The following is a 22,401-nucleotide window of genomic DNA, read 5'->3' on the forward strand; positions in this document are numbered from 1 at the left end:
GTCGGCGTCAAGGTCAGTGCCACGCAGAACGTAGTCGGTGCCGAGTCAATCGATGGCGAGTTTAATCGGCAATGGGAGTGGCGCCGAAGACGTTTCCCACCGATGCCGATCAATCGACGTCGGGGTCAGCGTCAAGGAGATGTCCAAGCCGGTACCAAGTTAATTCGAACAGTCGGCATCAATGGGAAGCGCAGCCGCGCTAGGAAATCCCGAGGCTTGGGAGGGGCACGTAGGCCCGAGCTGCAAGGTAGCTGAGGCAGAGTAAATCGGCATAGAGGATGACGACGCAAGCCCACTGGGTCACCCTACAGCATCACAATAGCTCAAACAACGGTAATTTAAAACTACACCAGGTAGTAAAAGGGAATAATGGCTGCTTGTCAATCTCAAAAGAGGAGTTGAGACCAACGCTAACAGTAACACTGACGCAAGACTCAGGCAAGAACAATCTCAAAAAACACTCGAAAGTGTAGCTTACCGTGTATATGAATTTGTAGGCTTGAAGAACCAAACAAATTAACAAATTTCGAAGCAACCTGTGACCTGACTCAGTGGACTGAGAGAGAAAAGGGGGAAATGCTACTGTGAGGACGACCCTCTTGAACAAGAGATGGAAGGGACTTCCTCCTCACAGCAGGGCCCTGATAGGGCAGCTTTTTTTAATATATGCTCAGTGATTGACGGTCAGAGAGGGCTCTTCCCGTTCAGTAATGGTTGTCACTCCACTTGAAAGGGAAACACCAGTTCTGAAAAATTTCACTGACTGCTTCTCTAACTCTGACGTCACTTATTTAGTGCACTTCTAATTTGTCCAATAGAGGGCACCCCAACAAAGACTAAAGGCAGTGGTTTTAATTAAAAAAAAACTACGATAAATTCACAGGAAAAAATTAAGAATCTGTGGTTCCATTGTAAAACTCCGTGGCCATGGACCTCCCGTTGTTAGTGTATCTGCTCTGCACAGATATGTTTAAGTAAGTATGTGCAGCAGTGCCTTAACAACAAAACAGATTAACAATTCTAGACATTGCAAAACCCTAAACCAGTTTCTGAACACAGACTGCCACAAAACTCCCTCTCGCTTGCAGAAGCTATAAACTGCACGAACAGGGCAGCCTCTGTGTTATTTCAAAGGCGTTTTTCCAATGCGCATATCTGCCAGGCTGTTTTCCTGGGATAAAGAGGGCGCATGTACTAAATGCATACGAGTGGTGTTCGGAATGAGTGATGTTGATGATAACCAATGACTGTTACAGCTGGAGCAGTGGTGTACCGTATTAGGAGAAAGGGAAGTTGACTGCGTGCGGTAGCTGCTAGTAATATGAGTGCGGATGGGGCGCAGCTTGAATTGGGTGCAGGTTGTTCCATTTCCTCGGCCAGTAGGCGCATCTCTACACTTGACTGAACAGATATTCACAAAGTTGACGAAATGCTGAGTTTGGGAAGTGGAGGAGGAAGATCTACAAAGCCGTCTTTTGTCTCTTATGTCACCCCAGAGGTAAGTTCTTTTTTTTTTTTCTAAATAGTTTAGTGTTAGAAACGACGGCAAGGGAGTTAGAAGAAGATTACATATCTGTACTGTACTACTGTATAAATTAGACTTCCGGAGCGTAACCTGCTTTGGGCGGGGTTACTAGTTCTGTACTAACTTGTAATGCTGCTGCACTCTGTACCAGTGATTTACTCGTTTGAAAATCCAGACAAACATGTATTTAGTGTTGGTCATACTGTAAGTCGATTGATTACTTGCTTTATTGGTTGATGGATTTTCTAATTTACTTATCTAGTAGTACCTGTGTACATAATGTATGTGTCAGTTTGTTTATTCATAATGCACATTAGTGTAATGCAACATAATGTACAGTATTACAATGAATATGTACTGTTAATGTGAATATGCACTAGTTTAAGTGAAAGCAATACAAGATGTAACGCTGGAATAACCTTGTGTGCAAAGTCCATGAAACTGTGTGCAACTTGATGGATCTCCTTCAAGTTTTCTTCTTCATTTAAGAACATGTCAAGCAGTATTGTTTAAGTGTTGCACTTGAAAAAGTTGTTAACAATGTATTGCTATAGCAGGTTGCCTGGTCTTGTATTTCTTCCTGTAAACAATGCAAATTTTGTTGACGTGTTTACTTCGACCCTACATTATGTGGTTGAAAAGAGGATAAAAAGGACCTGTTTAATTTTACAAAACTGGAACTAAACAACAGCAGCAGTGTTATGCAAGGTCTGTCTGGGGCTCTTCCCTTTTCTGTTTGTTTGACAGTTCATTTCAAAGGGAACGTGGTTCTGTTGTTTGATAGCACACTTTCCTGCTCCAACTGAACTGTGCTCACCCAGTTTGAATTGTATGTTTCAGTGCAATGTCAAGATCAGATCAGTTTAACAGAGGACAGAAAGAATCCAGTTTGAATGAAAGTAGTTAATTGTAATATTTGTCAGCCCATAGATTGAAATGTTCGTGAGACTCTTAACAGGATGTGCTCGGTAGCTGCACTTGTAAAACCTGAAATTATCGGTTCCTCTCTGTGCTGGCTGTTTCACCTCCACCTTCAATCGACATTTCCATTGCTAGCCAGGTACTGCAGAAAGCAGATCCTCCATTAAGAGGGTTCTCCTGCCCTGGATGCAGTAGAAAATGACTTGAAAGTGCTCACTCTAGTGTGATGAAGCTGCAGGCCACAGAGGCGCTACAGAGATCACTGTTTGTGTTTCACACAGTCTGCAGGAATTACAAAGAGCTTTACTGCACCTGGGGTTCCACTAGTCTTGACTGTCCAGCCTATTACACTAAACCGTAAAACAGTATGTTATAACCGAGGTATGTAATAACCAGGTACATGCACATACCTGCCAAATCAGCACAAAAATCAAAACCTAGTACAGTACTAATTAATTAATGTACATATACAATGTGAGTAGTATAAAGGTTTATTACAGAAGAAACAATATAAAACAATGTAATGTAACTGGTACTGTACATTACTATACAGTATTTAACATTCTGTATTTTAATGATTTAATACAGTAATTCTGTGTTGCCTTGGATAAAGATGTTCAGCTAAATGAATTATTAAAAATAATGTCCTGAATAATACTGTAATTAGTCAAATAAACAAATTAATAAAAAAAATACAGTATAATAATAATAATAATAATAATAATAATAATAATAATAAAAATAATATACAAGTCAATAAACATAACCATACAAACTGTCAGTTCAGGTACAGTACAGTAATCATTGCCTATACTCTATTTTAAGACTCTATTTATACTCTATTATACTCTCTCGCCACATTAGCGTTTTAGAACCGAGTTAAGGGTTCAAAGCCTGTTTAAATGTGCTAAATCGATTTGCATCCACACTAAACACGGTTCATAACTGAGTTCAACAACTGAGTTTGAAACCTACTCAGGAGGTAGTCTCGAACTCGGTTGTCGGTATAACTGAGTCAGATAAACTGGTTTAACTGTAATCTGAGAGTGAACCGTGTTCGAGTCTGGTTACACACTATCCTCCGATATCCCCTAGTGCTTTGTGGTAGTACATTGCCATAATCCCCCTGGTTGCATGAGACGAGAATAAAGAAATGACAAACCTGAATTAAAATACAGGAGGATGTATCCTTGCGTTATTCCATTGGTACAGCCAGATACGCTAATGTACTGTAGTACACAAAACTTAAAATGTGTCCAAAACACTTTTTCAATTATATTAGAGCCCATCACATATTAGAAAGTCTTTATTTCGACTTTTAATTAAAAAGTGTTTTGTGCAAATGGCCCTCTAATTCGTTTACTATGGCATGTGCATTTTCCCCCCATACGAATTATTCCCGTTTTTATTACGTAGGCACGTTCTCGTTGCTCCTCTGTTCTGCTCCCTTGTTCAATGAAACAACAACGTTTACAAGGGGGAAGAAACTGCTTTCGTGCTTTAAGATTTCTCCAATAATGTACAGTTTGTCCTTAAGTGAAATTGGCGATCATTTAGCGCTGGCCATGATAATACTGCATAACTTAGTAATGGAAAGCAAGGTCAAGTTCAAACAGCAAGAAGTTGGTTTAAGAGTACGCAATATGCGCAGCGCAGACCAGTGCATGTGTAATAACAGAAAGTAAGCACTATCAGAGTAGGTACTAAAAGAAGAATTTAAACAGGTTTTAATACAATTTTATTCGGTTCCATGATACTGGTTCTTTATATCAGTATGTACGTTATATCCCAGGTACGTTGTAAATGGGTTTGACTGTATTACCATCAAAAAATGTCTTCTGGAAAAATAAAAAAGAATGGCCCACAAACATTTTCGTTTTTTTTCTGATTGCTGTTTGCGGTTGTTAATATTGCAATAGGCAATGATAATAATACTTAGGCAGTAATAATAGGCAGTACATAGGCAGTAATAATACTTCATGTGCCTAACACAGTACGATCTTGTGGTATCGTTTATTAAAAAAGTAAGAGGCATCTGTGTGTGCTGCTTTGCGCGCTGAGTGCTGTGTGTATATGCTGTTGTGTGCACCGAGTGTTGTTGTGTGCAGCAGTGTATTAGTGTGTTCGGCTACTGCAGTGAAATTCCTGTTTCAAGGGCGCCTTGTTCATAGATCTTTCTTCTGATGTAGAAAGTTTGTATACAAACATATCACATGAAGGAGTTCCTATGTATTCCTTATTAGAATTGATAGAATTTGTGTTGAAACCAATTTTTTTTTTTTTTAACAACAAGTACCTATTTGCAAAATTTATATATGCACCACTGTGAAGAACAATTTGTGAATGACACGTCCTCTAAATGTAGATTAGAGGCAATGTTATTCTGGAAAAGATATATAGATTATATATTACTTTGTATGGACAGGGTCTGAGACGAAACAAAAACTACTTTTCACTTGCATGTTCCCATCACATGCTGCACAATTCCCAGCTAAATCGAGCGAAATTAAACTGATTTTCCAATACTATTTATCCTAAAACTACAATATATCACCTTCTCCCTCTCAAATCATTAGTACTGACCAGCTGCTCACTATTCCTGACACTTCTATATATTAATAATTAACAGGATATAAATAGCAACTTTTAAATATTGAGAACTGAAATACTAAATAAAGTATCTTGAATAAACCTACACACATTCAAGTTTATTCAAGATGCTTTTTTATTTTTTAAGATTTTGTATTATCACAATGATTTGGATTATTAAGAAGCAGTATAAATTAAGCAAGTGTTTAGTGCTCAATTCAGGTGTTTATTTCTTTCAGTTTAGGTCTGGATTCGGCCCGCGGGCTGCCAATTGAGGAACCCTGGTGTAAAGGGTTATACTGCATTGGCACATTTAAAGACAGTGTGTAAAGCACATGCTTCTTCTTCTGCTCCAGGGAGGATGGCAACCCAGCTGGACACTACTGTTGGTATATCTTGCAGACTCCTGACCTTCCTTTGCCAGCCGGAGGCACTGTGGTACAAGAGCAGTCATACAGTACAGGAGCTGTGTTAGGGGCAGTGACGTACATATGGGACAGTTATCAGAATTCTTTTTGATCGTTCTTGCCTCCTTGTATATCTTTGTTTATTGACATGTGTTGTGTTTTATTTAACAGGACATGAAAATAAAAGAAAAAGAGGAGGGTTTAAAAAGGTCAAAGCATCCAGATTTACTGCCAGGTAATGTGTTAAAAGCCTATTTACAGTTCAGTGGGTTTCATAACCTGTTGCACAATATACTGTAATCAGTTCCTGTGGATCCAGAGCACAGCAGAGCCAGAGCTTGGGTAATGTTTGCATGGCTCCCTGTATGTGAAACAGTGTGATAAATATCAATGGAAATCCTCTTCTTGCACCAGTACAGCAAGTGCATTGAGCCAGTGGGAGTGCTGCAATGCTGCTTGTGCATTATAGAGAGAAAGTGTCTCGGGATCATTCGTCTCTCCACACTTCAGTGACTCCTACTGGTCAGACCTCATCATTCCACAGAGAGGATTCCCAGGCTGGGCCTCGCTTCCGAGGTTTGTTTGCTTGGTAACCTCGATTGCTTAAAGCAGGGGAGTCCTGTCCCGGTACTGGAGGACCATTCCACGTTTAACAGGACAAATTATAGAATTACCTACTTCTGTTCTGTATGGAGGTTTGATTGGACTGTCCTTATAAAGGTACCATGAAAATCTCCTGCCAGGACACTGCACTCTGATTGGCTATCATATCATTGTTAATAAAACAATGAATAATCCTCTCCCTACACCGAAACCCTAAACTTAAGGTCAGTATCTTATACTGCAGTCATTACACATCTAAAGTAGTTCATGTTTGGCAGTGAATAAGTGTTTTTTTGACCGGAGGTGCTGACTTCCTGTCATTTCGTGGTATCTTTTGTAAGCACTGCTTTAAGCTGTTCACTTAAACAATTTAGAACATACAATATAAGACCAGGAGTGGAAGTTCTGTTCACTATATTGGTCTCTAATGTGCAGTTTTGGAAGAAATGTGTGTTTTTATAGAAAACACTTAATTTAAAACCTCATGGATTTAAATTAAAAAAAAAAAAAAAAAAAGGTGTGGACTACAAAATCTACAGGCCACTCGCTTTTAAATGGTGTTCAAATTGTATTTCTATGATTCACTCAATAAAATTCCTTTAGACTTAATAAGACAGACCCTTAGATTGTGTTTGTTGTTGTGAAATAAAATGCCATATGTACAGGCACCTATTCTTGTGGCTAGAGGGTAGTTTGGCTGTCCAGAAACTTTTACACTATTTATTATCGTACAACAGACATAGCCACAAAGTATGATTGTGTCAGTAGGTGGGGCTGAACAGTAATTGCAGCAACTGTGTGCTGCAGGTGAAGTGGTGTTCTGCAGTGCGAACCATGTGTTGAAATACACCCTGGAGGATGCGTCACAGCGCGGCGTGTATGGGACTCTGCTCTGTACCAACTTCAAGATCGCCTTCATAAGTGACGAGACTTCTTCACAAGAGACGGTGAGTCATGTTCACACTTGTACCACCACTTGACAAACCTGGACAAGCATGCTGAATCCTTTTGTAGAACCTGTTTCTGTACCACTGTTATACATTGACATGAACAATCCTGTCTTTTAAAATGTGAGAAAATGTTCCTTCCACTAACCTGGAACGACAGACCTTGATTATAGGGAGAGGAAGTGCACTGTGAGTGTCATTGCCTCTTGCGAGAAAGCTGACAGACATATTGGATCTTGTGGTGTTGCTGTGAAGCAAGCAAACAGATTTCTATGCAATGTACCCATTGCTGTGTAAATAAACATTTTTGTATCACTTGAAAATAAATATAGCAAATGTTTGCCTTATTGACGCACTACCAGTTACACTGTAATAGGAACCTTGCAGCCGGTTTAGTTTCCTTCCAGTAAATGATTGAACACACACTGCATAGAGCTGCACAATTTCTTTAAAATATCTTCAACAAAAACGTCACTAGCTGCACCAAAGATCGGCAATATTTCTGCTAAAGATCGCCAGTCTTTGTCATTGACTTGGTTGCGCTGTGATATTAGCAGCTGCTTATAAATACTGCAGTGAGCAGGCTTCTTTTCTGTCGCAAGACCTTCATATCTACAAATAGCTGTGCGCTGCCAAGATTAGCTGGACAAAGAGAGAGAGCTCCCCACCCCCCCACACACAGATCAGTGCCTCATTACAGACCAAGACCTATTAGCTGTGTGTGTTTAAGTGGGTTTAAGATGGTTTTATATCTGAGTGTATTGTTCTGAGAATTTTCCTGAAATAGACTTTTCACTAATTTGCTTATTTTGACAATTTTCCAAGATTTTTGGTCCCAGTAATTTGATTTCAAGTGCACAACAAATCAAAACTACAGAAGCAATGGGCTGTTGTAATAAATGTGCACCCTGCTCTGTCACTGACATAATGTATCCTGCAAATTTAAGACGCACTGTTTTGTACTGTTTTTTGCTTCTCAAAAATAGCTTGTGCCTTAAATTCAAGTACAGTATAGTGATGCGTGTATTACAGTCGCCATCAAATGACGTGACTACTTCAATACACAAACAGCAACATGACTGACTGCCGAGAAAAGACGAACAAAGACGCCACTGCCCACTCGAATCATCCATGACACACAGGCAGCCATTTTCAAAGAAGCAACCTTTTACAATTTCATCATTTCTAAAAAACAGTACCAGCTTGGACAGATCGGAAATGCTGATCAGACCCCTGTATTTTTTTTGACATGCCAAGCAATACCACAGTTCACAAATTGGGAGAAAAGCAGGTGTGAGTAATCTCGATATGCATATGTTATGTTCTGTTAGTTGGTATTGTGCATACTTTCTGACTGTTGGGTTTGCAATGCGATCAGTGCTGTTGCTGGATTACGTGCCGGATGTAGTGGAATGTTGTGTTGTGCTTGCTGTTGCCGGGATGTGTGATGCCATGAGTGAGCGAGTAGTGTGTGTACAACAGAGACACCATCTTAATTATTATACAGTATGCAGCACAATAAACAAGCTCCATGGTTAATCTACAATGACACTGTTTCGGGTTAGATTTGTACGATACAACAGCGTAATTGAGGTTGTGTCTTTCTAAAGGCATATTTATTTGATTTCTTTTTTCCTCAAATTGAGGGTGGTAAATTTGGGCTGCGTCTTAAATTCGAAGGAATACGGTACTTGTTTATACTACATCACTGCAGAAATATGTGTCTGTAGTTTATAGTTTACGTAATAATGTCAGGACTATATGTTTCTTTTGTTTAGGCACCTCCATTTAAGAATAAACTTTTAAGACAAAATGATATTCCCCTGACGTGCGTGGACCACATCTACGGAGGTTTGTATGTATATTTTTGTGTAATTGTTTATTCATTCATTCCCAGCCCCAATGTTTGCTTATTGTTTCGTATTCTATGGTATTGTATATGCTTTACCATACCGCCTCTTGGCTATGCAATGCTTTACCATGGTTTTTACTGTGCTTTATCATACTTTGCTATGTTCTTTGGTAAACTTTTTAGAAGGATGAAGACGCACAGTGTTTTTCGTAAGACGTTCAGGCTGTTTTTAAGCCATCTAAAGAGGATGTGCAAAACTGGTAGAATATTCAAATGTAAATCTCACAGAAGCTTCCACTGTAATGAAACTACAGCTAGATAAAATGTGAACCTTCCGTAAGGCATCAACAGTAACTTGAGTTGACCTTTCACCCCCATCTGTATTGCATTCAATTAGTAAACATCATAACAATAACACTTTAGACAGGCGATTGCCTGAGCCAATGAGAAACCTGTCAGAGCCAATTGGTGATACTTGGAGGAGGGCAGATCTATCAGTTAGATTTCATTGCATCTTCAGTGTGCTGGGATCCCATTTCCATGGCCTGCGCAAGGCTCAGATCATCATGGCTGTATCTGAAAGAGATGTCATGCAAGTTCAGTACATTCTACTGACAGCTTTACTCCTTTATATAGAGCCCTCTGCACACCCAGATATTCCACTAACAACACTGTTCTTTATTGCAGTGAATGATGAAAAGAAAAAGCTGATAATAGGATGTCAAGTGAAGAGCAAGTACCCTTCAAAACTCATAATCCAGTGTAAAGATTTGAGAGTCTTTCACTTCTCATTGATATACGCAAAAGAAGAGGAAGCTAAAAAGGTTTGTGGCTGGGAATGTTGCACAACTGAACAGTCTTTGTCTGGTGATTGAGACAATATTTTAGGAAGCTCTGTATACAAGTGTACACTTGATGGGTTTTTTAAATTTTATTTTGTCTTTCACCCCTCTTACAGATATTCCAAGGAATTGTTCACCACAGCCTTGAACCCAAATCTCTCAAATGTGTTTTTGCTTTTTCATACTGTGAAACCGCATCACCATCCAAAGGTAATCGGGTGCATGTCATTTTGCTTTTCAATTTTAAAACAAACAGAATGCCTAACTAAATCAATACCGCAGCCTCTAATGTGCTGAGTGTTGATAAAATAACAGTGCTATAGAAAGGCATGTGCGTGTTTATATCCGATTACATGAGTTATTGTGTAAGTGGTAGGTTAAGTGATCTTACCGGCATACACTTCTAATTCATATATACTGTAGGTCTCAAATGTGCAATTGTGAAAGAAACACATGCTATAGCAAACACGGATTTTAGTTTCAAACCATTCTATCTGGTACTACACTAGGCGGAAGAAAGTTCTTGGTTTGCTTGCCTTACCTTTTCAGAAAGTCTCTTCCTGTTTCACTTCCTATAGCTGTAGTTGGTCAACAAAGGAAAGCAGGTGTGTAGAGAGTGGTGACAGTAAGTTCTAGGACTGGCATGGGCAGTGGGAGGAAAGAACAGCTGGCATAACAAGCTGCTAATTCAGTCAACCCCTTTGGATGCCCTCTATAGAACCGCCTTTGCTGGGCGCCAGTGGCTGCAGAATCTTTGTGCCCATATTTCCTGTACACTCAATGTAATGATGTTGTGGGACTGACCCATTTGCTGCTCTTTTACAGCCTCTCGGAAAAGAAGTCGAACTTTAATGTTTGAAACGAAAGAGGACTGGAGCGTGGAGCTGGATCGCACTAAAGGGAAGTGCAAAGTGTCGAGTGCCAATGAGGACTATGTTATCTCTGAGACGTGAGTGGTGATTACCATATTCGTCATTCTGTTGCTGTCATCATTCATATCCCAGACAAAGTGGGTGGAGGTGGCTGTTGAATATGTTTGTTTGTTTTCTTGGTCACACACCTCACTGATTTTATGCGTTGATTAAAAAAAGTGTAGGGAGTAAGCTATGAAGATAGGTAGAGGAAACAAAGTCCATTGTGCTTAAAGGAAGGTGTGTGTGGTGGTGGGGGGGGGGGGGGTGATTTTGATCTGTAACATCTTTAAAAGGTGTTGCAAAGTTAACCCTCTCCAATAATCTAAGCACAGCATATAAACCAGGACCAGAAGACAGTTATAGATGATGTATATTAGATTTGAACACAGTAATTATTATTAAACACAACACAACAAATACCCACCCACCCGATTCCACAGGGAACCTTACTTCACAGTATTCGAGTTCGCAGTTATATTATGTGAAAAGAATGAGCGTGAGGAAACACAACCCATAGGTTTCTATGTATAAACAGAAATGCATGTACATATGTGTATACATATATATGCACACACATGTGTGTATATATGTGTGTGTGTGTGTGTGTGTGTGTGTGTATATATATATATATAAATATATATATATATAGAATATGTACAACACGGAATTTGTAAATGAGTCACCATACTGAGGTGTGTAAATCCTTCTTTGCTTTTTTCATAGGCTGCCACAGTTCTTTGTTGTCCCCTTTGCTGTTTCAGACGACGATATTTTGAGATTCCATGGTAAAGGAATACCTGTACGTATTTTAGAGCGTTCTGTCATGCATTTGCTAAGTGTTCATCCAGGCCTTCGCTTTATTTGTCAGAAAATGTGTCCAATTGGATACAGCGAAGCACAGGACCCCTGGGAATACTGGTTTGTAAAGCAATCTGAATTTATAATTGTGGGCGTGGATTCCTAATAAGAGCTACAGCTCATCTGTGCTCATTACAGAGAGGGCGCTGAAGTCCACACAAGCAAGTCAAACTATTCAATGCATCTCCCCTCTGGGGCTCTCTCATTCTCTATGTAGGTGTAATGTTGTGGGGTGTAAAAGAAGCACACGTCATGTCTAGGGGTGTAACTATACACTAATGACGCAATAAGATCATTCTCTATCTGTCGCTTTTTTTAATCCTTTTTTTGCAGTTGAGGACAACATTTCAATGAAACTGTGACGGTTTTACTATATGAATCACAATATAGGGTAGCCTGTGTTCATAATAACTATACATCCCATCATTCAGGAAGTGTTTGGTGCTGCATACACTGGGATTGCTGTATCTATTGCAATACACAATGGTTTATTGAAGCACAGTGAATTCTTTCACCCTTAATCATGACATTTCGAAGCTGCATGTAGTATTGACTATTACTGACCTGTGTTTACCCCTTGATAGCTGATGCTTGCTGAGTTCTGACAGTGCTCACAAGGAAGGAGACAGTCATTGAGGCACTTCAACACTAGCTGGGCTCTGTTGCTTTGAACCTGGATTTTAAAAAGATGCTGCAATTGATCTCGACAAGAACATGTTCCAAAAGAACCTAATTTATAAAGTTTTAAAATGACTTTCCTTATAACTCTTGCAAACACTGGGTTTTATGTATAATATTTTAAAAAAAGCCAAACAATTTTGTTAATACTTCTTTTCGTGTGTTTCATTTAGGTTCCAGAGATGTATAAATGAGGTTCACGGTTTCATATTGTCATTGTCATTGTGCATGCACAGTCGATGAAAATTATACTTCTCGATTCCACCAGCTCTTAGGGTGAAAATGGTTCTGCTGTTCTCTGCTTTGTTTCCCACACAGTTCTGGTGCTGGTCCCATCACAGTGGCTGTGCTCTTTTTAAAATGGCTTGTTTACCCGCCATTCAGGAGGATGGTATTTCACAGAAATACATGCACAGGTCAGTCATTGAATTGAAACGTGTGTTTGATTGGGCTGTACACTGAATATCCATCAGGCTGCAGGGAGCTTTGGATTGGAAGTTAGCTGTGGTTAAGACATTACTTGGACGTGGAGTTGCTTCGAAAGCTAGCAGAAAGTTAAAGTACTTTAGCTAACCAAATCATTCCATTAAAAGCGCACCTCGTATATATTGCCATCACTTTGTATTTTCCTGTATAAAAGATGCACTCAGTATGGGAGATGTGTACAGTATTGGAATTGTTTTAATGGTTTATGTAATCTTCTGTTGTCTGTAAACCATTGTTTTGAGAGGCCCACGACATTAGCACTATCATTTATTTATTGTTCCTATTCCAATCACGTTGATATTCCTGGTTGAGAATTTCATTATTTTTCTCAGTAAAATATGTTAAAACACTGTACAATGCACCGAATACAGTAAATCTTCATGTTGATTATTTTAGTTCCAAAGTACATACTTTTTGATGAACATTCCAATAATTCCTGTTCATTTCCAGTATTCTGGATCATCTTGGTTTTATTCGGAGGCACCTGTGCATCAGTGGTGTTGTCTTGTCAGTCTACCCAACAAAGAGACAGTTATTAAGATGTTTCTGCATGCAGATTGGGACAGCTGTTCTACTTGGGATTGATGTGTTTACCCTCCAGGAGCTGTGGTTTGTTTACATCATGCATAGGGTCTGGGGTAATTCCTTTAATGGATGTGTCAATTTCGAGGTCATCTCATGTAATGGGTAATGATTGATCTCATGATGGCACATGCTGTATGTATTGAACAGACTGTCTCTGTTCTCACCAAGTATCAAAGCTAACCAACGAATGCAGCAGAGTTTCCAACGATGATTTGCCACATTTATGATAGAATCATGAGGATCATTATCAAATAACTGGACATAGTACCTTGTATTGGAATGTATTCCTTCCTGGAACTAAGACTCAACTTTGAACTTTTTAATCCTGCTCTTTTGAATTCAACACATTTAAAATACATTGTTGTATAGTAAGATGTGAGGAGTTGTACTAATTCATGAAATGTAAGATTTATGGACGTACACCTGCCTTTATGCAATGTGCAATTTATTTTTTCAGTAGAAACAATAAGGAGCCTTAGCTATTTCAAACCACTTGAAAAAGACAGGGTGTGCAAATGAAATGTTTATGAAATGTAGTCTAGACTGAAGTTGCTCATGGTGACTGAAGATCAAGCAGGCTGTTGGAGATTCCAAGCAGCTGAGCTTAGAGGGGCCTAATTCATTTTCAGCACTAGGAATGTTCATCAATTGTTCTGTTTGTTTTAATTCTAAACATTCCTGGTGGCTTCCAGTTATCTATCGTGCACTGTACAGTATGTGCACAGTACATTCAAGAGCCCAAATGGGCATCTGTTCTGTGTGGTGTTGTATACTGGCCACAACAGGTAAATGCATTACTATTAACACAGGGTATACAATCTTATTAACTGTCATGCGCAATTATAAGTGACCATTTCGGAGCCCCCAGATTTGCCTGCTGGGTAGTATTGCACAACAGGGCTGTGTGGTAGAGAAACCCTTGAGTGTTGCAGGGTTTTAATTGAATAAAGTGCTTTGAATTGAATGGGATTACTGTAGCTGTATGTACCGCAGTGGCATTGGATAGACTCTGCTATTCACATTACAGTTGTATGAAACACAGTGAATGTATTTAATGCCAAAACCCCTCCTAAAGCAAAGCAAGTTGCAAATGTGAAATAAATTTGAGCCTTTTTAAATGTGCTGTTTGTAGGATGCTTGATGCAGTTACCCAGGACCAGCTCTATCCAGTGAAAGTAGAGGACCTGTCCAGCTGCCTCCCTGCTCTTCAGGACCTGCAGCTGTCATACAACAAGTTCAAACAGCTCTTCCTGATTGGTAAGCTGTACTTCCCACTCTTCATTAACAACCAAGCATGGTGTTCTATAATGGAGATGCAGGGCCCCCGGGTGAAGTTGTTTACCGTGTTGGGATGAAGCACATCTAAGCTTTTGACTGCCATGAACTCGTTTGACTGGTACACAGTGTACCAAAGCAATCCATTCCCTTCATAGCTGAATTCATGTGATTGTTATAGTCTGTTCAATGAAGAAATCGTTTGCGTATTACACGTCAGTTTTGCACTTTGCTTGCTGTTTATCTGCTTGTCAGGTGATCAAACAGAGTATGTTGGGATACCTGCCCCCTTACCCACAAACATACTTTGTAGGTGCTTGCATGTCCGCGCACTTTCACATCTGGCTTGGGTAACATGTGAAATGACTTTGATCACAATTTAACATCAGAACTTTTGAAAGCATTCTGTAAAATAGATGCTAAGGAGTGGTTTCTTTTCCCAGGACAGGATATTTAACCCTTTACTGCACAGGGTATGTTCCCATTCTCAGTGTCAAGATACATTGGACACTGGGCAGCAAAGGGTTACAACTACTTCCTAGCCCTCAAGGATGCTGTGAGGTTTGAGTGCACTCCCTTGTTTGATTTTTTTTTTTTTAATTCACTTCATCCTATAATCCTTTTTTTCATTAAATCAAATAGTTTTGAATTTCTGTTTTGGAATACGTTTCAAAATGGTAATACTTTTTAAAGGCAGATTGAAAATGGTTAGCTGTGATATGTCTCAGGTTGGTTATGCTTGTTTTTTGTACAGATAGTACTACTGAATTTTGGGTATCTGATATGAAATGGTTTTCTTCATTGGAAAATTCTGGCTGGCTGGAAATCATCAGGTTGGTAGAAACAACAACAAAGAAAACTTGCAGGTGTTTTATAAAGAATTCTTGAAACTGCATCTTAATTCCGAGGTGTACTAACAGCTCTGATTACTAATATCTAATACAAGATTTCAATCTTGAGGCCATCTGAATGTAATTGCAAAGCACACTTCCAATCTTGTACAGAAGTCTGTGGGAATGTTAATCAGCAGTAGAGATTGCACTGCAGTGACTTGTGATGAAGCACGTGCAGTCTCTAAGTGTTTCACATGCCCTGCTGTGCGCTATTGTCCACGTTCCACAGCTGACTAGATCTGGGGACAGGTGTGCCCTCGTTTTGTATAAGCAACACCAATTCAGTGAGTGAATGATTTATTGATTGCAATTGCGGATGATTTAGTGAACTGTGATGGGAGTTCAGGGCCCGAGTGAATGATAAATTTGGCTGGAGGCCTCGTCCGTGGGTGTCGAGGGCTACCTTCGTGAGGCCGGCTGGGAAAACACGAACAGTTACATGCATCCCAGTGCCGCAGATGGGAAGCGGCTATGGGCCACCTCCCCCCAAAAGACGAGGCCGCCAAACCATGAATGGAAAAATAATAATAATGATTAACCCACCGCACAGTGGCACAGTGCCACCTACACCCCAAAGTATTGAAAAATTAATGAAAATGAGCAGCTGAGACACGGCCCATCCCCCAGGGCATGACAGCACTGAGGGAGAGAGCCCAGCCTCTCCTGTCACCCTGCAGAACTAAATACAAACCGGTTAGCACTCAGGTAAGGAAAACCTTAAGGGAAAACCTGTGAAGGGAATCTGTCAGGGAATCTGTGCTGAGGGAAGCCCTTCTTCCAGGATCTAAGCGGTCAACTCCCGTCTGGGAAGCCAAAACAAAAGAAGCGACATGGGAAAATAACACGGAGCCTTTATGCGCTTGCTGATGACATGTTGATTAGGGGTGGATTCTCCTTGCAGAAAAGCAATCAAGTTTACAGTTCTCTCCAGTCTTGTACAATATAATGAATCTGTTCATTTAAAGATGAACTTCAGAACTGACTACACTCCCAAATATGTACACCATTGTACTCTCCCCAGTCTAACATTCAAACTACAGCAGGGCTCAATACCTTCATCTCGGCCTCTCCAGGTTTCAAAAGTAGCCGTTTTCTAAAAGTATTAACATATTGCTGTCACATGAATGAAAATGATATTATATATATATAAAAGTGTATATTTCACTTTTTTTTTTTTCTTAACTGGCAGGCAGTGTCTTATGAAAGCGGTTGAGATTGTAGATTGTCTGGAAAGTGCGCACACCAGTGTATTGATCGTAGGTGAGTAGCAACTTCTTTATCTTTTAAACCTGTTTGGTTTTATTCATGTATTTGGTGTTTTTTCTTTTTTTTCTGGGTTAGGTTATCTTGAAAGAAAAGGAGGGAATTACAGTGAGCACAGTAGAAGAGCTAACTGCCTAATTTTAAATCTGAATAATAAAAAAAAAACAGGCTTTTAAAGGGGCCACGTTCTAGACAGAAAAATGTTAACGTTGTAAAGATGTTGCCATAGAAAAGTATCTAAGGTAAACAAGACAATGTTTGGGGCATCGTAATATGACTGACTCCTCTAGGCTAATTTGGCTCGTTTATCTCTCTTGTCTTATTATTTTCTATATCCCAGACTTGGCTTGAGACGCATTTCCATACTGTTGCTCTCCGGATTCCATTGTAATATGAAGATATTCCAGATATTACATTTAGTTTTGCATGTGATGTTAGTGTCCAGCTGAATGGCGCTGAAGCCACTGGGCTAGATGTGCAGTACCCTAGATTCCCCATACAGCTGGGAATGAAAAACTGCCTGAAAAGGCAGTCCCGGAGGTTTCCTACATCCTTTAATCGAACTTGGAGTGACTCACTAATACAACGAGAGACCAGAAGTAAACAATACTCAATAAAATAACAATGTCATAATTCCAAAAGATTACTGTACATCCAGAAATAATATATGTGCAGTATGGACTACATGCACATGTGGATCAGCCACTCTTCACATCGGTGTTGTGGACCCTCTTTTCGTGTGTAGCATGTACCCAGCTGTGTTTTGTACGGTGCACAGAGAGCTTGTTTGTCCCTGCTGTTCCAGAGGAGAGCTGCTCAGATCTGTGTTGCGTGCTGTCCAGCCTGGTCCAGATTATGCTGGATCCCTATTACAGAACCCGCTCCGGCTTCCAGAGCCTCGTTCAGAAAGAGTGGGTGGCAGGCGGCCATAGCTTTCTCGATCGTTGCAACCATCTTTACCAGAAGGAAAAGGAGGTGAGGAAACGCTTTTGTTTTTATCATGAACACAGTTACTTATGCCTTGCATATACAGGGCATTTATTCCAAAACTGCATTGCACATACAGACTTTAACAGACATTCATCTGGTGTGTATCTGTGTGAAAGCGTTACATTAATACTTAACATCTGCAGACCTTTTTAAAGAGAAAATGTAATTACCGGAAAATGGCTGACTGCTCAGTGTAGGAGAAATGACTCCCAACTGACCAGTTACCCACTGCTGGTGTTCGATATGCCCGTTTTAAATCTGGTATTAATTTCCATATAGGACGCTGTCCCTTTCTTAGTTTCAGTAAAGTTGTCTTTTGACTTTTGTTGCTGTACTCAGTGCTGAATGGATTTTGCAGTTCTAGATCTCTGGAGCTCAGGGAGATTTTATTGTGAAGGTTTTCCTTTACAGGTGCCCGCTCCAGTGTTCCTGCTGTTCTTGGAGTGTGTCTGGCAGTTATTCCAGCAGCATGCTCCTGCATTTCAGTTTTCAGAAACATACCTGACTGTCCTGTCTGATAGCATCCACATTCCTCTCTTCAGCACGTTCCTCTTCAACTCGCAGCACCACAGAGACACAGCTATGAAGGTACAGCATTACTGGGGGACTTGCTTTTGAATACAGGCAGATAAATAGGACCTCGTTACATGTTGGTCTTTGCACTAATGCTATTATGAGGTAAGAGGTTTTCATGAATCCTTAAAGGATGGCAACCCAGTTATCATTTATTTGAAGTTGGATGTCAGGCATGCTGTGTGGAACAGATTGCATGCATTTATATGGTGGCATTTGTGAGTGGTATTAATATAAAATTTCAACTGGCTATATATTGAATAAGCTCCAGTCATGCTTTCCACAGACAGTGTTTTGCATAGCTATTGTTGAAGTGTGCTGGTGGCCAGTTGACTTGGTGCCATCTAGTGTGGAGTTCATGAAAAACATACAAATAAATGATTTGTACACTGAAGAAAAAAAGAAACCTTCATGAAGCCGACTTATGAGGAGTCTTTTGAGAAGTGAATAACGTTTCCCTGGATTAGAAAAAAAAAAAATCTCTTGACAGGACTAACAGATAATCATACAGAGCACACATCATAGGAAATTAAACAGGCTGGACTGGAAGGTAGAAGCTGGTGTTCTTCTGTTTGTCTTGCATAAACAAAGACTCTTGTCTCAAAGTGCTTGTTGCAGGATCTTTCATAACGAGTGATGCTGTGTATGTGTGTAGGTCAGAGCAGGAGTCAGTTCCAGGCTTATTTTTGTTGTTAGCCCTGCATATATTGTGCCTGTTGCTGACTATAAATCATTACCATGTCAAGTGGTAAACACTGTCACAAGGTGTTGGGGTTTGATATTTGAAGTAATTCAAGGTGAAGGGGTTTAACATCAAAGGGCATCACTGTAGTGCACACATTCTATTATGAATGAATGCAGTCAGATTGGGATTTTTTTCAAAGGGATGAAATCCCTCCAAGGTTTCAACATAGAAGTCTGCCTAAAAAAAAGCATGAATATCATAAACACAGTAGAAAAGTGACAAACCCATGTTTGGAAATCCTTTATATGTTGAAAGCAGGCTGTTGTATGGCTAAGAAAGCAGTAAAGAGGGATGTGCTTGGTTAACTCAGACATTTAAAAACCTGTGCAAAATTGGCTCCAGCTATTGCAATCAATTCAGAAACCTCCACTTGAAAACAGCCACTTTCTTGCTAGCCTTCAGGAACATATGAACCGGGTTTATTAAGCTTTAATGGAACAGCTTGCTCCATTAAATGTCAAATAAAATATTTAAAAAACACATTCTGTCCACTCTCTGAAGGCCATCGCATGTTCATCAAACTGAAAGGTCTGTAACACACTGAATTGGAATACTTGATGGTGAAAGAGTGGCCTGTTTGTGTACTGCAGATGTTTCCATTGGAAAGCCTCAGTACCCTTTCTCGCTCATTTACCGTCTTTGCTTGTTTTGGCAGCCAGGTCACCCCGAAGCACAAAGGAGCCCTTTGAATTTCCCCTCTGTGTGGGATTGGTCACTGCAGTTCGATTCCAAAGCCCAGTCTCTCTTCACTAACCCCCTTTATGTGGAGAAGCCAATACAAGACAAAACCCTGAGGAAAACTGCTCACCAAAAGGTATGCATTGTGTTTATGAGCAATCAATTGTAGTAACCCAAGACTTTCCCAGGAGTAAAAAGCTAATAATCTGATCTGACCATTTCTCCCCAAATGTACACCCCCACAACATGTGCAGTAAATGCAGAGATGTCGAAAACAGCAAAATTATATGTATTAGGGTTGCAGATTAATATTAGATTTATTAGGGTTGTAGATTGGGTAGGGTTACATATAGGACTGCCTCTTGCAGCCCTAATACTGAACACATATTTCACCCTGCTCCTTTTTGTTCCTTTTCTTTAAAGCACCAGAGACAGCTGTCTTTGCCAAATACTTTGTCCAAGCCTTCTCCAAGAAAGGGCTTCTTTAAGGAAGAAACAGATAACCTCAAAAAGATTTTTTTAGGCAAGAGGGTCGGCAAATGGCTGAACCCTACGGACAGCTCCAAGGAGTTGTATGAGTCCTGGCAGAGGAAGCCTCTTGATTACCAGGGCCTGCTACTGCCCTACCTGGACGGCCCGGCCATCCGAGTCTGGATACAGAGGTACCTGCGCTGGGTTCCAGAGGCCCAGATCTTCGGAGGTGGCTCAATCGCGACTGTCAACAGAGTCTTGGAGCTGGCCGGCGAGATCCAGAACCTGCAGAAGGAGGTTGAGAGGCGCTCCTGCAGAATGGACTCTTCCATTGCGTGGACGCCAGTCTACTCAGGCCCTCCCTTGTGTTCCCGCCTCTCTTCCTTCCCCTTCACTGCCATGCATGCCTCGTCTTTCAGACCTGCCATACCAAGCAGCATTCGACAGAGTCTGGGCTCCGTGAGCAGCCTGGCTGACAAGGAGGACGATGACTCTCAGGTTTCAGGTGTGCTTTAAGAGACACACAATCCTGTTGATTTCCATTGCTGTGTTTAAGAACATGTACCAACGAGAGGAGGCTGTTTGGCCCATTCCAACTCGTCCTGGTTTCTAGTTTTTGATTGAAAACAATCCTTGTACATTTGAACTGCAAAGATCTTCACATGTAAAAAGAGGAGCATAAGAATCCAGAACAGTTCTAGAATTGCGTGACTAATCATTGTTTCTGTTTGTCTTATAACCCTTCATATGGATGCATGTCATGTAAACACGTTTGTAGAGTTAATTGAGCCCTGCAGCCTCAAACATTCTCCATGTGTAGTAAAATAGGATTCCTGGGGCACAGTGTGCTGCATTCTTGCATAGTTTACCATCCTGTACACCAGTTCTGTTTCCCACAGACTCTGTGTTTACATTGGATTATGTTGTAGGCTCCAGCAGGGAGTTTGAATTGATACAGGAAACCTTGGACTTTTTTGAAATTGTTTTATTTTAATCACGCAAGGACATTTTTATATACAAAAAACAACTGGGTCCTAAAAAGCTGTTTACCTTTGTTTTTACAAGAATAACAGAAGATTGCTTTTCACACATTCACCAAATATAATGCACAAGTATTTACACTTCAGTTCTGCACATTAATTCTGTCTTACCTTTGGTTGTATATACTGTATAAGTAAAACAAGTCACATTCTAGTATGAAACCTTCTTGAAAAGGATGCATTTGATACCATTTTAAACAGTAACTGGTGCTGGCTTTACATTTTAAGGTGCAATCCTCTTTAATGAAGATTAATAGTGAGCTAAACCTTGTTATATAGTAGAAATGCCCTGCAGAAATAGCATATTTTATTTGTTCAGCTGCAGCCTGGTCATGGCTACTGTGGATATAATGAGGAGGTTAGTATCCTGGCCAGCTGTATACAGCAGTGTGCACATGTATTTGAACACCCCATTGCTTCTGTAGTTCAGCAGTGTGCACATGTATTAGAACACCCCATTGCTTCTGTAGTTCAGCAGTGTGCACATGTATTAGAACACCCCATTGCTTCTGTAGTTCAGCAGTGTGCACATGTATTAGAACACCCTATTGCTTCTGCAATTTTGATTTGTTGTGCACATAAACACAAATCACTGGAACGGAAACCCTTGGAAAATTTTCAAACTAGACAAATTACTGAATTGTCTAATTTAATTGACGATGTTAATAGGCCACTCATGCAATTTAAAGTAGGAAGAGAAAAGGAACAGGTAGCCACACATGGTCAAATGCATGAGACTTTTTAGAAGTTCTTTTAAGATGCCTAATTAAAAGCACAAAGTGGTCTTAACATTTTCACATGAGTGACTATTGTTTCTATATTACTGATATGAAATTGAAATTCTCACACCCACAGGTTTTCATAAAGGCAGGCAATGTGTTTTTTTTTTTTTTTTTTTTTTTTTTTTTAATTCTGTTTTATTGAAACAATGCAAAACCATTAATGAAAATGCTGATCACATTTAACTTTGTGACCATTAAAAGCACATCTTAAATTTGGATAGGATAATAATGTTTTAAACAATTAAAACATTTCCACTGACTTTTTTTTTGATGAATCCATCTAAAACAGAGAGTTGTGAATAATGTCAATTCTGTGTAGTGGTTTATGCAGTAAGTCCTTACATTGGCTTATTCTCATTGTCTGCTTCGTGTCTTTAATACTATTGGTGTATTCTTTGAATAATAACACCATCAATTCTACATGTGTAGAGGTTAGGGTGGCATGTAAATGCAGATTCTGAAACTGTTAAGTCTGCGACAGGAA

General features: G+C 39.9%; 1 protein-coding gene across 2 annotated transcripts; it reads left to right on the forward strand.

Annotated features, from left to right (window-relative positions):
- Positions 1 to 1,314: 1,314 nt before the first annotated feature.
- LOC121299760 (myotubularin-related protein 12-like) lies at positions 1,315 to 21,588 on the forward strand. 2 transcript variants are annotated; one of them, XM_041227783.1, is made up of 16 exons: positions 1,315 to 1,498; positions 5,614 to 5,677; positions 6,853 to 6,992; positions 8,771 to 8,843; positions 9,532 to 9,668; positions 9,803 to 9,896; positions 10,512 to 10,635; positions 11,324 to 11,399; positions 12,455 to 12,552; positions 14,340 to 14,464; positions 15,237 to 15,315; positions 16,565 to 16,635; positions 17,444 to 17,613; positions 18,040 to 18,216; positions 19,602 to 19,760; positions 20,048 to 21,588. In XM_041227783.1, exons 1-16 carry the CDS (start codon positions 1,430 to 1,432, stop codon positions 20,609 to 20,611), a joined length of 2,220 nt encoding a protein of 739 aa, XP_041083717.1. In that variant the 5' UTR covers positions 1,315 to 1,429; the 3' UTR covers positions 20,612 to 21,588. The 2 variants fall into 2 exon arrangements, with proteins under 2 accessions (XP_041083717.1, XP_041083728.1); XM_041227794.1 differs by lacking the exon at positions 1,315 to 1,498 and adding an exon at positions 5,259 to 5,420.
- Positions 21,589 to 22,401: the final 813 nt, after the last annotated feature.

Source organism: Polyodon spathula, chromosome 2 (genome assembly GCF_017654505.1).
Source record: "Polyodon spathula isolate WHYD16114869_AA chromosome 2, ASM1765450v1, whole genome shotgun sequence".
NCBI classification, from domain to species: Eukaryota; Metazoa; Chordata; class Actinopteri; order Acipenseriformes; family Polyodontidae; genus Polyodon; species Polyodon spathula.